Genomic DNA, 19,368 nt, shown 5'->3' with positions numbered 1-19,368 from the left:
CACGCAGCTGGAGGTTTGAGCTTAATTTAAGAAAGTCATTAGTCACTTCTAACTGCAAAGTAGAAACATTAAATTGGATTCTAAATATGTCATAACTACTAAAATATGACTTATATGGATACCAGGTCTCAACAGTAAGGCTGTTGGATTGTTGGATTTTTTTCCCCCTATTGGCCTGGTCATTCCAAGGTTGGCTTGTCCTCATTTTTACAATTTTTACTGGCTTCACCACAAACAAATGGCACAATGATAGTATGTGTATATGTGTGTGTGTGCTACATTAAAATATTTATATTTTTTTACCAAATTATGTACTTTAAAAATATTAACAAACAATGCATTCATATTTTAGATTCAATCTAAATTTATAAAAATATGTAATTCTTTTGCAGTAAGAACTGGAAATAATACATATATTAAATGTATGTTTACTAATATTCTTTAATTATAAGTTCATTAATTATGTGCAACTACATAACCCCATTTGTTGGTGAATTATGGCATGTAATAAAATGGACCATACTCACAGAGCTCTCCTTAGTAAAAATTTTTATTTTGGCATGATATTTTTTTCCTCTCTTTTCCAGGATGTTTTGAATAACCTTGGCTCATCTGAGTTGGATGAGGATGACCTGATGCTGGATCTCGACCTCTCTGATGACCAGCGACCTCGCCATGGTATGTTTTTACCAGACTCCAGTTGCTCTCTCCTTTTTGCTTCAGACTCTCAAACATATATTATGGCATTTATCTCTCATTCATATTCATGCTGTTAAATCTCTGAACATCTTGTTATAGTAATTACACATTCTTATGATAGCTGCATCGCTTGAAGAAATGATTTTTCCCAAAGATATAAAAAGATGAGACCTTACCCTCATTTCAGCTTTAGCTGAAGAAGACTTGGGCAAATCTTCTGAATTTAATACCTTGTAAAATATTACACCATAAAGTTATGCACGCATACAATGATGAATTAGTCATGTCGTCATCTTAATTTTCCAAATGTTCTGATATTTCGGGAGGAGTTACATCAGCACATGTGACGCTACACGTTAACATGTACCACAGGCAAAGCCTCTAGACAGATAAACACTGCGAATGTCATTGCTGATATTTACTAAAGCAGTTTTTTTTTGCAAGAGAAGTAAATATTGCAGCGCCTGTGCATGAAGTAATTTTGGCATGAACTTCCTCTAGATCAGTGGTTCTCAGCTGGTTTTGCTTCAGGACCCAGATTACACATTGGACAAGTGGCGACCCAACAAAGTACAAAATTTTGTTTGTTGTACAAAAATGTCTTAAAAATATAAATAAATCCCTTATTTTAGGGAAATAAAGTTGAAGTTTATTTTCACCCAGAAGCCTTTTTTTTCTTAATTTGCTATTACAGCCTCACGAGAGGAATCCAGTCAATCCCTTGCATCATGCCTCAACCTGCTGCCTTCACCCCTGGAGGCCTCCACCGTCCGGACCCCTGGAAGAGATCCCAAGGAGCCCCCCCTCAGGTATCTTTTCCTCACTGCAGCTTCTATTCTCAATTTCACAGATGCACTGTGAATGTGAATGGTTCGACAGGGGGGATTAATGTTACATGCCCACTTTAATGATTCAGTAATGGTGTTTACCTTGTTACAAACCACAAAATGATCATCCAATTGTTTCATGAACATGAACTGATTTGCAGAGCTCAACAATAAGGATTTTTTTTCTTGCTGGTCCAATCAGACTTGTAGTTACTTTTAGTTAAAGTTTTAAGTTTTTGTAGTTAAAGTTACTTTTCTGCCAATATTTTAACCGGCACTACAAGGAAATGCATATTAGAAATAGATTGGTGACAACTGGTTGGTGGTGGACGAGGAGATCCCCCCTCACAATGTAGAGCGCTTTGAGTGCTTAGAAAAGCGCTATATATATGTAATGAATTATTTGTATTATTATTATTATTTTGTTATTTTTTTAAAGAAATTAGTACTTTTATTCAGCAAGGATGCAGTACATTCATCAAAAGTGACAGTAAAGGAATTCACAATGTTGCAAAATATATATTTCAAATAAATGCTGTTTTTTTTTTAAACTTTGTATTCATCAAAAAAGTATCACTGCTTCCACAAAAATATTAAGCAGCATAAATGATTTCATCATTGATAATAAGAAATGTTTCTTGAGCACAAGACCAGCATATTAGAATTATTTCTAATTTCTGATTCAGGTCTTCCAGCCAGTTCTATCAAACCTTTACAATTAATCCAGAACACGGCAGCAAGATTCATTTTAAATGAGCCGAAAAGAACCCACGTCACCCCTCTGTTTATCAGTTTGCACTGGCTACCAATAGCTGCTCGCATAAAATTCAAGGCATTAATGTTTGCCTACAAAACCACTGGCTCTGCACCCATTTACCTAAATTCATTACTTCAGAGTTATGTGCCCTCTAGAAGCTTGCGTTCTGCAAGTGAACGTCGCTTTATTGTGCCATCCCAAAGAGGCACAAAATCACTTTCACGGACTTTTACATTAAATGTTCCCTGCTGGTGGAATGACCTGCCCAACTCGATCCGAGCAGCTGAGTCCTTAGCCATCTTCATGAATCAGCTAAAAACACATCTCTTCCATCTTTATTTGACCATATAACTCTAGCACTCTTTATTCTAATTCTATTCTTAAAAAACACTAGCGTCTCTATTCTTTTTGTATTCTATCTGTTTTCTTTTTATTTAATATACAATTAACAAAAAGCAAAAAAATGGGCCTCTAACATTTGCTTGCTCTATTCTTTTTCTATTATATCTGTTTTCTTTTTATTTATTATATAATTTTAAAAAAACTTGCTACATGTACTGCGTTAGGCTAACTGAGATTTGTCATAGCACTTGCATATCATTGCTCTTTTGTTGATTTTGATTGCTTCCATTGTCCTCATTTGTAAGTCGCTTTGGATAAAAGCGTCTGCTAAATGACTAAATGTAAATATAAATGATTTCTGAAGGATCATGTGACAGTGAAGACTGAAATAATGGCTACTGAAAATTCAGCTTTGCCATTACAGGAATAAATTACATTTAATAATATTTCAAATAGAAAACAATTATTTAAAATTGTAATAACATTTCACAATATTACTGTTTTTATTGTATTTTCGATCGAATGAATGCAGTCTTGGTGGGCATATGATAATTCTTTCAAAAAGAATTCAAAACGATTTAAAATCTTCAAAAATTAGTCAGCACTGCAGTGCAGAGATATTATTAAATTCATATTTGTTCTAAGTCAGCTCTTCTATGAAAATATATCAGTGCTTACTGTTTATAGTTCCTTAGAGGGAAAGTTCAACCACAAATGAGCATTCTTTCATCCTTTACTTACTCTCCTGTTGTTTCAAACGTCAATTACTTTTTCTTTTGTGAAACAAAAAAGATGATAATTTCTAAATCGTATTCCTATTTTTTGGTCCATACACCAAATATCATCTTTTATGTTCCACAGAAGAATGAATTTCATTCAAGTCATCTGTGCTTCAGTTTATGACATATGTTACACATATATGCAAGGAAAAGCTATTACATGTTTATAAATAAACATTTTAATAACATTTAAAATAACATTTAATGTATAAAACTATACATTTTGGCTGAAAGTTTGAAAAGAAACAAACATTTAGTAGCAGAATCTTTGACACGTACAAAAATCAGCCAGCATGTCAAATGATCCATCATCATCCATCATGTAAAAAATGATGGATGATATATTGATAGAAAGAAGATTTTGTTTACAGAGATTTGCAGCCTCTCTGTATGTGTGGTATAAGTATATTGTGCTATTCTGAGAATTTTCATTTTGGAGCATCAGTACTCAGTTGAGGGATTGTCCTACAATGCATGTTAAACAGAAGCACAGCTTTAGCCAGATTTGAAGCATTTTGATGAAATGAAATTGCAGAGTACCAAATAAACTACAGCGATCGCTAACTAGCATGCCAAGAAATACAGTCATGACAATGTTGATGTGAGAATAAACTAGTTTATACAGTTGTGTTCTCAGTGGAAGCGAGTCCTACTTCATCCACTGCTTTGCATCTTGTTCCCTAAACTATCAAACTTTCTCTGATGTATTGACATGGGCATTGACTGCGCTGACAGTTTGTATGATTTGATTACGTTCTCTCAAACTCTGTCTACTCTGACTGGCAGTTTCATCCTCATGCGTAATGACAGCAGAGTAATTTCAGAGCCGGATGAATCCCATGTGGACACAGAGCAAATTATATTAGCATGGAAATTAGCCTAGAAAATTGAATAAATTTCCTGACCTTTATAATTATTTGTACAGCTTTTAGAGCATGCCCCAAAATAGAGCGGGTTTATTTTGAAATTATTACAGAATGTACCCAAACTACTACATTTCAACTACTTGTAACAAGTCCTGTATTTGTTTTCTGTATAAGTAGAAGGTTTGATGTTTAAATGCAACACCGCTGTGCCAAATATTACCTTATATTGCTGAAAGGTTATGAGAAGTACTTTCCCAAACCTACACTGTTATATGAAATTTTATAGTATATTTGAGCTAGCGAATGCCTCATAAAAGCCGTGCTGCTTCTAGAAAGTGTATATTCGCCTTGTCAGCAGGTGGTGATTGAATGACCTTGTCTTGATATCTCTGACACAGTTTTGAATGAGATTTCTTACCGAGTAGCCCTGCAAGCTACCTTTTTTTTTTCTTTGGTTATTGCTACATTTGAGGAAGTTCTGTATTTATTTTCTAAATTCATGGCACCCCAGGACTGTTCTGTTCTCATTATGTTAAAGATCTCACAATTTGTGCTTGATTCTAGGCTTTTTCATTGTCAGCCGGGCTATTGCTATTCATGCTGGGCTAGCTAATTTTATTAGTAATTATTTGTTGCATGGTATGATGTATTAACAGTGCATTTAAAGGGATAGCTCACAAAAAAAATTAATTTCATTCGTTTATTTACTTAGCCCTATGCTTAAACTATCTTGTAGTTTTTGGCACAGTTTTTAAAAAAAATTTTTTTTTTTTGTTAATAAACAATAGTTCATAGTGTTTTTAAACCAAAAGGACAAAGCTGTATGATAGCTTTGTGTAAGAAAGGTACTAATTTTTTTTACTGGGTCTCTCAAATCTCATACTACATACAGTACAGTTTAAAAGTGTAGAGTCAGTAAGACATATTTGTATTTATTTATTTTGATATATTACATTAATCAAAAGTGTAAATTTATAGATTGTCTTTACTTTTCAAAATAATGCTGTACTTTTAAAATTTCTATTCATGAAGGATCACGATTTTTTTTTACTATAGAAAACAGTTATTTTAAATTGCAATAATATTTTACAGTACTACAAGATTTTTTGTTAAATAAATGCAGGGAGTATAACAGATTTCCTTTTTGAAAACATAAAATCTTCCCAACTCCAAACTTTTTTGAACAGTAGTATATTTAGATGCATCACATTTGGGTATGACACGAATCTGAACGTGTGAATAATGACTTAAATTTCAGTCTGTTCCTTACACAAAGCTTCTGAAGAATATAGCTCACCAGTCATGGATTTTTCTTTTATTTACTGGAGCTCTGCCTGCCATAATCACTGTGAACTATTGTTGTATGGAAAAAGAATGTGCTCCATAAAGGCAGCATAGTGCTTTGGAACAACACGAGGATGAGTAAATAATCGCAAACTTTCATTTTTGGGTGAACTATCCTTTTTGTTGCTCTTAGCGTCTAATAATTCACCCAGCATTGAAAATAATGAAACTCAAAAGAAGTAAAGTAGTTGGCTTTTTCTAATATTTGTCAAATTCATCATTCGGAAGACGGGAGAGAAACGGCTTGAAAGATGCATGGGATTGCGGTATAGTGTCATTATGGTGGGGAGGTGTCAGCTAGTATAGATGTCTTTAATGGACAGTGGCTGGGAGGCCTGTTTTCTGCTGTGAGTCAGCTCAGCTAGAGTTGAGGATGCACTGTTTGATGGGCTATAATCCTACACCCTGACTAAGTGACAAGATATATTATCCCAAGGCGAAATCTGGGCTGTTGGTGTGGAAAACGCATCAGCCGTCAGTGAGACTGATGCACAGCAGTTCGTGTTATGTTTTTCTCGCTCAGCGACGCAGCGCCAGCCCATTTTACGGCTCTGAAGAGAGGCAGAAGGAAGTGTTTTGCTCTGTGAAGGGAGGCAGAAAGATGAAGCTATAGCAAGACTCTAAAAAAGAGCTCAGTCCATCTTAGCAGTGCTGCCAAAAACAGTGTAAACGTTTATGATTGGTTTTCTCTTATACAGCTTTCATACAGAGAGAGTTACAGTTTAAATGAAAGGAAACTGAAATCCTCAACCGTATCATTTTCAAAGAGCTCAGTCCATCTTAGCAGTGCTGCCAAAAACAGTGTAAAGGTTTATGATTGGTTTTCTCTTATACAGCTTTCATACAGAGAGAGTTACAGTTTAAATGAAAGGAAACTGAAATCCTCAACCGTATCATTTTGCCCCCCCATTTTGTGAGGAACAAAATGACCAAGTCTTTATTGCGGTTTGATCTGTTTTAGTTATACTATCAGCAAGGTCGTCTAGGAGGGAAAAAAATCTAATTGTTCATAAGACCCATTCAGTTTCCTTGTACGCTTTCTCTAAATCATATTTTGTTCGTCTTTTCTTTAGAGGTGCACTCAGTCATTTTTTTCCTCATTAAAAGTTTCACGTAAAGAAATTAATAACTTTTTATTTATTTAAAATATGACTTTAAGACTTCAGTAAGACTTAGCAAATCTGTTGTAACCTACAAGTAGACCCTTCCTGGCGACTTCCATGAACAGGCATGTTTGCTATAGAGCTGGACTGCCATGATGTTGATCTGTAGGTCAAACCAGAAAGTGCATTCGTCTGAAGTTCCCAGCAAACTTCTAGCTATTTTTGATTAATTAGTACCATAAGGATGCAAGTTTGATTCACTAAACATGTAAACAACCATTTGTAAATGTGTAATTCATGTTGTAGAACTAAACGTGAACATCTCTTCAAGTCACGTACAGTATATCACAGATATTTTACTTGTAAATTAAAACCGTATTTCTTAAAACCCAATAGCAGTCCCTGAGGGAACTCGGTAATTAGAGAATATCCTAATTGTCTATCGGGTTTAAGACTAAACTGAACATCTCTATTAATGCACTTCTACTGCTACTCTTACGATTTATATTATGATTTGTTATTATAAATATATTTTTTATATGGTTAAATATAATTACAATTAAATTATACTTAATAATAATTGTCAAATTTATTACATCAAATGTTATTATTAAATAATTTAATGTTATTTGTAAAGCACAATCTATGGAACCTAAGAAGCTCTGGAAAACCTTCTAAATAAAGTAATCATGATTATTGTCATTATTAATAATGCTATTAATATTAAACAACAACAAAAAACTACTACTACTAAATAATAAGAATATAAAAATATTAATAATAATATTTCATGTAAATAATGATGACAGTAAATAATCATAATAATAATGATAGTAATAATTCCAACAACAGCAATAATGTTTTATTATTATATGTTTGTAGTAGTTTTGGTGTTGATGTTAAAATAAATATGAATAATCATGTTTACATTATATAGAGGTCTTACAGAGCTCAAGGTGTTTTATAAAGTGCAAACATAAAAGTGCGCCGAGATGAAGAGCCTGCAAAATGTAAACAGCAACTTACTGAGTGCACCTTTAGCCCAGAGACAGGAAAAGCAGTGAAATGCTGAGACGCAAAGCTCACAAGCAGCTGGGTTCTCTCTCTCTTCCTCATGTCCTTCAGGAGCAGGTTTGCTTCAGCAGGGGGCAGACTCCTCAGCTCTCGGCAAGCTCTGTGGTCCTCCACAACAGAAGGCAGCATGTCTGGCCTTGTGCTACTTTCCCCAGTCTCCTTACCTAAGTCTGTCAAGGTGATTCAAATAAAGAGAGCGAGAGGGGACTTTCAAGGAAACTCGGGTGTAACTAAAGGAGCGCTAGACATTTAGTTTGAGCATAACTAATTACTGAGATCCAGTCAGATGTGTTTTTTTCTAAAGCGTGGAGTTGGGGGTGTGATTATTCCTAACCTTTGATCACACTCTCAGTTGTGGTGTCATGTAGATTTCTCCACAGTGTGTGTGTGTGTGTGTGTGCGCGTGTGTGTGAGCGAGATCTGGCTCGGGGAATGTCTCCTGGGGGTCTGGCTGAGTCACAGCGGCAGAATCCATTGTTGTCACACGTAGCAAGGACATCACTGATTGGACACACAGTCTTTGTGAGGCGGCCGCCTCTTCGCTGATGTGCATCCACTAGCCATGAAATGTTGAAACACAAATGTTTCTTAGTCATAAATGGCAGAAGGATTTTTGAAACCTTTATGACATGTTGACTGTAGTAGTTTTCCTCTACAGTAAGAATCGTTACCTTCTGGAAAACTGAAATCTCTTAAAGCTTGAGCTGCTAATGTTTTTGAGGGGAGAAACAAAGATTTTAAGTTAAATTCCCATTGAATTTGTCAATTTGAAATGAAGCTCATTCATGTAATACTTTCAACAAATGACTCTTCTATAGGCATAAATATTTGATCAGCCAGAAACATTGCTTTAATGTCAACAAACTGCCTGCAACCACTACCGCGTCCGCTCTGACATCATCGCTTAATTCCCTGCTAGAAATAAATAAACCACAATTAAGCCACAAGGGACGTCACGTAATGAGCAGAATCAACACATTTAAGCTTTTCAGATCCCCCCCATTTTGTGAGGAACAAAATGACCAAGTCTTTATTGCGGTTTGATCTGTTTTAGTTATACTATCAGCAAGGTCGTCTAGGAGGGAAAAAAATCTAATTGTTCATAAGACCCATTCAGTTTCCTTGTACGCTTTCTCTAAATCATATTTTGTTCGTCTTTTCTTTAGAGGTGCACTCAGTCATTTTTTTCCTCATTAAAAGTTTCACGTAAAGAAATTAATAACTTTTTATTTATTTAAAATATGACTTTAAGACTTCAGTAAGACTTAGCAAATCTGTTGTAACCTACAAGTAGACCCTTCCTGGCGACTTCCATGAACAGGCATGTTTGCTATAGAGCTGGACTGCCATGATGTTGATCTGTAGGTCAAACCAGAAAGTGCATTCGTCTGAAGTTCCCAGCAAACTTCTAGCTATTTTTGATTAATTAGTACCATAAGGATGCAAGTTTGATTCACTAAACATGTAAACAACCATTTGTAAATGTGTAATTCATGTTGTAGAACTAAACGTGAACATCTCTTCAAGTCACGTACAGTATATCACAGATATTTTACTTGTAAATTAAAACCGTATTTCTTAAAACCCAATAGCAGTCCCTGAGGGAACTCGGTAATTAGAGAATATCCTAATTGTCTATCGGGTTTAAGACTAAACTGAACATCTCTATTAATGCACTTCTACTGCTACTCTTACGATTTATATTATGATTTGTTATTATAAATATATTTTTTATATGGTTAAATATAATTACAATTAAATTATACTTAATAATAATTGTCAAATTTATTACATCAAATGTTATTATTAAATAATTTAATGTTATTTGTAAAGCACAATCTATGGAACCTAAGAAGCTCTGGAAAACCTTCTAAATAAAGTAATCATGATTATTGTCATTATTAATAATGCTATTAATATTAAACAACAACAAAAAACTACTACTACTAAATAATAAGAATATAAAAATATTAATAATAATATTTCATGTAAATAATGATGACAGTAAATAATAATAATAATAATGATAGTAATAATTCCAACAACAGCAATAATGTTTTATTATTATATGTTTGTAGTAGTTTTGGTGTTGATGTTAAAATAAATATGAATAATCATGTTTACATTATATAGAGGTCTTACAGAGCTCAAGGTGTTTTATAAAGTGCAGACATAAAAGTGCGCCGAGATGAAGAGCCTGCAAAATGTAAACAGCAACTTACTGAGTGCACCTTTAGCCCAGAGACAGGAAAAGCAGTGAAATGCTGAGACGCAAAGCTCACAAGCAGCTGGGTTCTCTCTCTCTTCCTCATGTCCTTCAGGAGCAGGTTTGCTTCAGCAGGGGGCAGACTCCTCAGCTCTCCGCAAGCTGTGGTCCTCCACAACAGAAGGCAGCATGTCTGGCCTTGTGCTACTTTCCCCAGTCTCCTTACCTAAGTCTGTCAAGGTGATTCAAAGAAAGAGAGCGAGAGGGGACTTTCAAGGAAACTCGGGTGTAACTAAAGGAGCGCTAGACATTTAGTTTGAGCATAACTAATTACTGAGATCCAGTCAGATGTGTTTTTTTCTAAAGCGTGGAGTTGGGGGTGTGATTATTCCTAACCTTTGATCACACTCTCAGTTGGCATGTCTGGCCTTGTGCTACTTTCCCCAGTCTCCTTACCTAAGTCTGTCAAGGTGATTCAAATAAAGAGAGCGAGAGGGGACTTTCAAGGAAACTCGGGTGTAACTAAAGGAGCGCTAGACATTTAGTTTGAGCATAACTAATTACTGAGATCCAGTCAGATGTGTTTTTTTCTGAAGCGTGGAGTTGGGGGTGTGATTATTCATAAAAATAAATGCTGTTCTTTTCAAATGATCCAGAAACAGTATGGTTTTCACAGATAAATGTAGCTGCTCAACTGTTTTTAGAATTGTTAATAATAATAATAATAATGTTTCCATAAATTACATTCAAAATAACTTGTAAAATAAATTAAAACTGAAAACCGTTTAAATTGTAATAATATTTTACAATATTATTTTTTTTACTGTATTAAGAAATACAGCCTTGGTGCAAGACTTCTTTCAAAAACATAAAATAAATCTTACTGACCCACAAATCAAAGGTAGTATATGAGAATTTTGGGGTATTTCTAGTAAAAAAATAACTATATTGTGAATGATACTGTTACCATGATATAAAATTACTCATACTGTGATGAAAGATTTTGGTCATACCGCCCACACCTAGTGTGAAAATTTGTCTTTGGCTGGTAGGGAAGATCATTTAAATTAAGCTTTAGCGTTAGTTCTGGCAGGTCACGTGAGTCAAGCTTGCATCAGCTGATTCTCAGCTGATCACATCTACCTATAGGAATACGACACCTATTGCGGCATTCCTATATAAGCTGTATTCAGTATTATTCAGCAGCTTTTTAGCTTGCTTCGGAGCAAATTACCCTCCTCCATCCCCAGCTCCACCTTTCGCCACAGTCAGGACTTAGCTTTCTGATATTCCTTGCTAATCAGACTCCTTTATCTTGAATAAAGTGTTACACTTAAATATCATTGAGTACATTAATGATATCTGCATTGTTCTGTTCTGTTAACCCTAGGGGGGTTATTATTGCTGCTCTCCCTGCTCATTCATGACAGGCTGCATGGATGGGCAGGGAGGTTTTTTGCCCAGAACAGAACCATACCGCCAAACCAAACTTTATGCTAAGTATCTATCATTCTGACGATAGTGGTCCTGACAGAAATTAATTTAATACCACTTTTCACTCTGTTTTCCCCCTCTCTCTCTCTCATGCTCACAATCAAAGATGACTGCATCTTGTGGACTCTCTCAATGTTTACAGCAGTCCATCTCTGTATCTTGTTTGCCAGCAGAAAAAGGGCACAAGTTTTTGGATCTCTCCCCTTACAATAATTACTATACTAGCAAGGACTGTGAGCATTTCTCTGATCTGAACACTGCTTCTGGAAGCCAAGCATTCAGATGACTGGTTTCCAAACACATGTCTTTGCAACTATGAACATAGGCGGGACTTTGCTCCTCTAGTGCAAAGTTAAAATGTGATTAAAAGAACAAAGAGCCAGGCTTGCCTAATGCTAATGAGGATGCTAATGGCCTGATGAGAAAACGGCGCAAATAGGTGTAACACAGAGCACCGACTCACCTTAGGGAGTCTTTTTCTTCTGACAGATGCCAGTTCAGAACTCCAGTGCTCTGCCCCTCAACAACTTTAAATAACATACAGCCTCTAAATGAGAGCTCACGCAGAGGGGGGGGGGGGGGGTCAACCTGCTAAGCAGAGGTCATATGCATAAAAGATCAGACTTGGTGACAGTGTTTGCATTGGCATAATCAGATTATGGCCAGAAGTGAGGTGATAATGGATATTATGTAGTGGGGTGATGCAGGTGACTGAATGATTAAAGTGAAATATGTAGGTGTTACTGTTAGTGTAAATGTAGAGACAAAGCTGCAACTGAAGCATAATGAAAACACCCTGAGGTCAGCAGCTTTTAGGTGCGTCTCGGAGCAAAGTGTGTCCTAAGACCTGATTAATAACGGCATTGCCTCAACTAAATGTAAATGGATCATATGATATCATAAATAATTTGTTCCAAAACTTAGTGAGCTGCTTACGTAGGCAGCATTTTAGAGGCTGCATAGGCTTTATTGTTATAAATTAACATGATGGTCCACTCATAAATAGATTAATGGAAGAAATCATAACACTAAGTATGGCAGCTATACTCCTGCCTTGCATATTCATATAAGATTGGAAGGTTTAATTTTTGTTAGCATGTTTATAGGCAAAGTGTTGTCACCGTGAGATTCACCTCACAACTTTAAATTTCTCTAGTTATTGTAGCAATCACATTGCTTGTTAAGCCGAATCATAGAGGCCCTGACATCTAAAATTGTAATTAATGATTGAATCTAGATAATTACCTGATGCACAGAGCTTCTTTCAAGTAAATAACACCCTCTTCCAGACAGAATAATAACACTGACAGTTGTGTTTATAGGAGGTGCCATTTAACACCTGGTCTATGTTTTTAATGTGTTTGGAAATTGCTTGAAAGTGGCAAAATTGAGAATCATGTTGAACGCCTCAGGCGTCAGAGCTAAAGGAAATCTAGAATTGTTAAGGCACAATATACAATCACTTCTGCAGTGCTCACTCTGGTTTCCTTTTTAAGTAATAAACATTGTGGTTCCATACTTCTGCTTTTATAATTCATGTGTGCAATGATCGATTTTCCATGCCATGCTTTGACAAATACATCAGTTGACTCCATGTCACAGTAAAGTACAATATTAGAGGAATCTGTTAGGTGCCGTAGTCGGTTCTCACAGGCAAAAACAAAGAATGAACCGTGCTTTTGCTGCTGGCTTTCTGTGCAGACACTGAGTTATACAGGCTCTAATATTTTAATGAGTATGTTGAATAAGAATGCCTTCTCCTATGCCGTGTCTCAGTGCGAGGATCATGAATAAGTCAGGATTCTGTCTATGCTTTCTCAGGCATTTAGCAACCCAAGCCGTTTATGAAATATTTTGTAAATCCGCAAAACAGAAACAATTGATATATCCTTCAGGATGGGTAGTATGTTTTTACCGGTCGATGCTATGGATTGAGAAACAAGAAAACATATTCCCATTTTTCAGAGAGGATGTTTCAGAAGGTGACATTAATTGACAAGTGTGAGATGGAAAGCTTGTAACCTGCCATGGAGTAGCAAAGTGAAATTTCCCTTTCTTCTTGCAGCTTCAAGGACACTCACCACAAAAGCCCTGAAATAAACAGCATGGTAATGAAAAACGACAACAAAAGTGTCAGACGTTTGTTTGGAAGACTGACTGTGTTTACGGACTCTGCTACTCTCGCGTTGGATGGGTTCCCAGGAATCGATGCTTAATTCTAATCAAAAACTCTGAGGTTCCTTTTGATCTTCTGTTATCGGTGTACTTTAAAAAAAAACATAAATACTTAATTATATCTGAAGCACCTTGAATTAAATTCGATCTGAAACCCAGAAACGTATAAAGACAAGTCTGGAGCTGCAATGTGATCCTTCTGTTGAGCAGAATCAGATTCGTAATTAGCAAGAGGTCTCTCTCTTCGTGTTTTTTGTGGAACTCTCAAGAAGAGATTTCTATCGGTCCAAATACCCTGTGCTTCCTTTGAAGATATCTTTGATATACACCATTGATATACGTCGAGCTTTTGTTCTTTCAAAAATGAAGAACGAAATAGATTTTGTCTCGAAAAAGATCTTGCCTTACCTTCGGGTGTTAAGTCTTTTGATATTGTGTACGTCATCTTTGGAATAGACGTTTTTCCCACTTCATATAATTCCCCTGATATTGATGCTGTGTCATTCAGTCAAGATCTCAGTAGACTGAAAAAAAGTAATGTTTTGTAACCTCTTAACGGTCTAATTGTCTGAGTTTATATATAGATTAGTATCCACTTGGACCCAATGAAAGGCCTGATGAAGAGGGTATGACTGTTCCTCTCGAGTGTCTCTCGAGGGTCTTTTCTCCACTCTGACCCTTTGTCTTTCTGTCGTTTTCAAGAAGCGCTTCTAATCGAGTTTAATTTGATCCCATTCTCTGCATGAATGATTGATCTGTTCATTTGCGCAGAAATCTGCACAATGCAAACAATAGACAAAAATGAGGTTATTTACATTTCATTCTAGTTTAAATCCCAATCAGTGGAGAACAGAATTGAAATTGATATGGTTATTGCATAAAATACTGTTGAATTGCATTGAATGCACAATATATGTTGGAAATCCACTTTCTGTGAAATTTCGTGACCCCAAATCTCAGACTTTTTCTTTTGATCCTTCCAGGGAGCAGCGGCCGATGTCCCTCTGTCTGTCTCGTGATGACGAATCTTTGCCCGGGCTGGAAGCGCTGCCGTTCAGGCTGATGCAGCAGGACTGCACAGCGGTAAAGACTCTTCTGCTGCGGCTACGCAGGACCCTGCAGGAGGTAATGTTCCACCCTGACAGTTGATTCATGAAGCTGCTATGGCCTTCATCACAGGTGCATTAGAACATGTAGAAGAGCTCTCCGTGCCCTGCCAGTTTCATGCCTCATCATTCAGGGCGAACACCAGGAGAATCTCGCACTCAGAGGAGACGCATTCAGTCAGTTTGTAGACCTTGGTTAGAGTAGAAACTATACTTAATATGACACAAATGAAAACAAGGCGGTGAGAGGAAGAAAAGCATGTCAGAGTGTTGATTTGTTCAGCCAGTAAAATGTTACAGAAAGACAACTACAGTACAGGTACATTATTTGTTAGCAGACTAAAGTATCCGATACTTTTTGGATGCACTTTATATTTTTGTATATATTATAAGTTTTTCGTAGAGATTTATTTATGCCATATTTGTTACAGAACTTTATTCTATTTATATTTGATTGATATTTTATAATTAATTGTGCATTTTCCTTTTTTAATTTAGATTACATATGCGGTAATTTTTTAAATTTTATATTTTTTTTATTATGAAAAACACTAATAATAGGACACTCTTATTTTTAGCAAATCTCGAAATGAATATTAATTTTACATGTTGTGATGCCTGAATTCAATATTAGGATTTCAATATTTAATTTTAACGTCTTGAAACTAAATTGTATAGAACTTTAATATTGCATTCCTACTTTTTCAGAACGTTAATGGAGTGTCTGTTGTGGCAGTACTGTGGGATTTTATTTGAATGCTCTTTGAAGTCACTACAGAAAAGATAATATTTAAAAAAATCTTGGTTTTATCCCTTACAGCTAATAATGCTAACCCAATTTGATTTATTGACCAGAACACACTTATTTCCATTCCACATTTCTCCAAGTAGTAGCTGCATGAACTCTGTTTTACATTCCTTCACAATAACAACCACTTTCATCAGTGAAGGTCCAGAGAACAGCACATAACAGAGGAACATGAATATTGAAGAGGAGGTTCTTTGGCCTCTTTACTGACTCTTCTCATTAACATGTAAATTAGCCATCTTCCTTCAGCATTTGTAAACTACAGTGTAACAAGAATCACAATGAGTTGTGCAGTTCTTCGGTGGGGTTTATTTACTTGACCAGTGATCTTATGCACAGCCTGTTCTTTATTTCTTCATGTCTTTTGTGCTTTCGGTCTTTTGATACCTCGTTCCAGACTAATTTAGGGCAGCGCAGTGAGAATGTCGGTTCAAAATGTTCAGAGAGGTTTTGATTTAGCCAAATGTTAAGTAGTAAATAAATGAAAGGGGCATAGATTGTCTGCTCACACTTAGTTACTATAATAGGAAAGCTATAGACTGGTTTCAGAGCCTGAATCAAGAGCATCTAACCTCTCAGACATAGTTTTTTTTGTTTGAATGTTACCTAGGCTTGAATTGAATAGCTCTTATACCTTTGACCATTATGTACTGGAGTGCCTGTTGGCATTCAGAACCTGGCACAGCATCCTTCGTGGATTAAACTGGCTTTTTGTTGATTTTTGTGTGTGTGTGTGTGTGTGTGTGTCCTGCCTGTTTCATTTACATAACTATTGCATTTCCCACCAGCTAAAACCGTTTAGATGTAGCCATGAGCATATATAACCATTCTGATAATTACTATTGAATAAGGTACATTCTTAAATTACTGTTTTGCATTTTTCAGCAAATAATTTTGACTCTATTCTGTTTTGTCGTTTAGCAGTTTTTGTTTGAATGCACTGGGAAGAATCTGCATTAGTGAAACATTTTTCTTGCTTTTGCTTTCATACCGTCTTTGATTACCTCAATATGTTTGTACTTTTCATTACAGTTTTCTTGTCCTGTCCTTGTACTTAAAATGCAGTCGTAGAAAACACATTAATCAAAGCAGCACATGCTGGATCAGTCTTGAATCCTTTAATAATTATGGAGTCTGAAATGCTGCTTAAAATTCATTCACGTTTGCTGTGAAACATTTACCAAAATGACATTGTAATGGTTGTGATATTGTACCTTGTTTGAAATTTATAGACCCGTTGAAACTACTTGATTATAGTCATCTCATTTTCCCGGTATTTTTTTTCCCCCTTGCCTTGCTGCCGGTGGAATAGCTGAATGTCTTGGGCCCCTCCACATACACCCACAAATAGTGGATAGCTTTTTTAAAAAGAAAGCATTGCCTCAGAGATCCTCAGAGATTTATTTTATTTTATTTTATTGCTTTAAGTTATATTTTTGTTTTATTTTTAATGCTGCTTTAAAAAAGAAAGTTTTGATATGCAGATGCATGTCACAGAGAACTGGTACAGGCCTGGTTGAAATGCGTTAGTAGTGTATTGTCGCCATGTCCAAGAGACACCGTTTCACAGATCTAATATACTCATACACAGTGATGATGAGGCGAGCACTGGTGATCGCGGCCGCGCCTCTCGTTTCTTATGCCCGCTCCGTGTGTCTGCTGGGCGGTGATCAAACGAGCAGGGCAGCGCTTTTCATGAGCGGAGATAGCTATAGACGAATCATGTCATTTCTTATCTCAGTTCTTTTGTCGTAAGTAATGCTATTACTCCATCAATTTATACTAGCATAGTATATCCAGCGCTCCCTGAACGCAGTCTCTGGCTTTTTGCCAGTCAAGCACAAGCACGCTGCAGGGACCCGTCTAGAGTAATAATCAGAATCAGAAAGAGCTTTGTTTGCACATACAAGGAATTTGTTATAGTGTCACAAGCTTCCAGTACACTGAGACAACAACAACACACAGATAATAAAAGTGAGATGTGAATAAAATACACATGCATAAATATATAAACCACAAAAAAAAGAATAAATTGTATGTACAGGTGTGCTATAGATGGAATAGGAATATAATAAAATAAAATAAGTTGTAGGGATGTACTAGGGTTTAGGGTGATAAATAAGTATAAGGTTATTGCACATACTGTACTTTAATTGCACAATGGGAGAACATTAACTGTTCATGAGGTAGATTGCCTGGGGAAAGAAACTGTTCTTGTGCCTGGCTGTCCTGGTATTCGGTGCTCTGTAACGCCGACCAGATGGCAAAAGTTCAAAAAGGAGATGGCTTGGATGTGATGGGTCCAGAGTGATTTTCTGAGCCCTGTTCCTCACTCTGGATGTATACAGTTCTTGGAGGGTAGGCAGGGGGGCACCAATAATCCTTTCAGCAGTCCGAACCGTTCTCTGTAGTCTTCTGATGTCTGATTTTGTAGCTGAACCGACATAAGACATAACCGACTGTGTGTGAACTTTGTGTTTTTGACACAACCGACATGAAAGAGCCAGCTTTCTGTGAGCGCGCTTTTTGTGCGTGCAGTCAGAAAATCATATATCAAAAGTTCAAACTGACAAAACGTTTTAAATTCATACAAAGAATAAACTTTTCGTGCTGACGAAGAACTGCAACGTCATGTGAGCACGAGCGTGAAAGAGATGCTAATCAAAACCAAACCAAAGTTTTGCTTATTGTTGCTGTAGTAACTGAGGCACAAGCTGTGAAAGGAACAGCCCTTTTCTGAAAGGGTCATTTGCATTTAAAGAGACAACAACATATTTTTGCTTCTGTTGTGTATTTTAAGCTGAAGCTTCAGACACATTCTGGGCACACCTGAAACTTACATCTTGTAAATAGGGCATAATAGGACCCATTTAAGTTAATTTAGTTTTCTTTTGGTTTGGTTTTGTTGCGTTTTGTTTTTTATTTTGTCCAAAATTTGAAGAAAGTAACATTTTTATCGTCCTTTTCAGCAGTGCAGCATTTTTTTTTTTTTTTTACAAAAGTGTCTGACATTTATATTATCACTCAATATATTGTCTGTTCGCTGCTCTACTCAGACTAAAGTGTTCTGCGTCTCTGACAGTGTCACTGCATCTGCAGCCCTCTTCCTCACATTAATATGGGGGAGAGGCAGCAGTAGCGTGATGAAGGAGAGAAGCGTTTGAGGCTACAGCCCAGAGAGGACAGGGCTGTCTGCTCCCCTGTTTGGATGGTATAATTACATAATATGTACGACATGAGCTAATTTCCCAGTGTGTTTCATTACTGAGTTTTAGAGTAATAACAGTGTTGCTTAATTTGTGCCTTTCTTTTGAAGCATTTATTGAGCTTGATTAAAATTAATTTCTACATACGTGTTTTTAAGTTGGTGAAACAAATTATATTTTGAAGGCTTTTGGTGAAGATGTTCTTGTAGTCTTCTTCGGCTGTGTGTGGGTCAGATACTTAAGAACAAACTTAATAATACTGCCAAGCATAGTAACCTCAGAGGCAACTATTTCAGAGTGAGATGAGCAGGTCTTTTTTTTAACAGTTATTTTCTTTTCATGTGCTCATTAAATATTAAGGTGTCTGATCTTTGCCTTTCAGAGCACTGAGATCAGTCCTGCCTGCAGCCTTCACTCTCTACCCATAAGCCCCTGCAGTGAGAAATCACTCCCCTTTAAGGTAATTGTCCACATTCAGTGTTGTCAAAATGTGTTTCTTTTCTATTAATATCGTGGATGAACACTTTATTTGCTGCTAAGGTATCATTGTCGGGTCACACTTTGATTTAAAAAGCTCGCTTT

The 19,368-nt window shown here is 36.3% G+C and overlaps 1 protein-coding gene across 6 annotated transcripts in view; it reads left to right on the top strand.

Annotated features, from left to right (window-relative positions):
• The window catches only part of LOC107556304 (serine-rich coiled-coil domain-containing protein 1-like), a 75,998-nt gene that overhangs the window by 18,380 nt on the left and 38,250 nt on the right, over positions 1–19,368 (top strand). For 4 of the 6 annotated variants that reach the window (XM_016239377.1, XM_016239376.1, XM_016239381.1 and 1 more), the window contains exons 4-8: positions 588–678; positions 1,201–1,269; positions 1,394–1,508; positions 14,650–14,791; positions 19,169–19,246. In XM_016239377.1, the coding sequence (XP_016094863.1) occupies positions 588–678; positions 1,201–1,269; positions 1,394–1,508; positions 14,650–14,791; positions 19,169–19,246 (495 nt within the window). The remainder of the gene's footprint in view (positions 1–587; positions 679–1,200; positions 1,270–1,393; positions 1,509–14,649; positions 14,792–19,168; positions 19,247–19,368) is intronic. The other 2 variants (XM_016239379.1, XM_016239378.1) reach the window with 1 other exon arrangement.

This window comes from Sinocyclocheilus grahami, unplaced genomic scaffold (assembly GCF_001515645.1).
Source record: "Sinocyclocheilus grahami isolate Dianchi unplaced genomic scaffold, SAMN03320097.WGS_v1.1 scaffold564.1, whole genome shotgun sequence".
Taxonomy (NCBI): Eukaryota; Metazoa; Chordata; class Actinopteri; order Cypriniformes; family Cyprinidae; genus Sinocyclocheilus; species Sinocyclocheilus grahami.
Note: the sequence above shows the minus strand (reverse complement) of the source record. Positions and strands in the feature narration are given on the sequence as shown.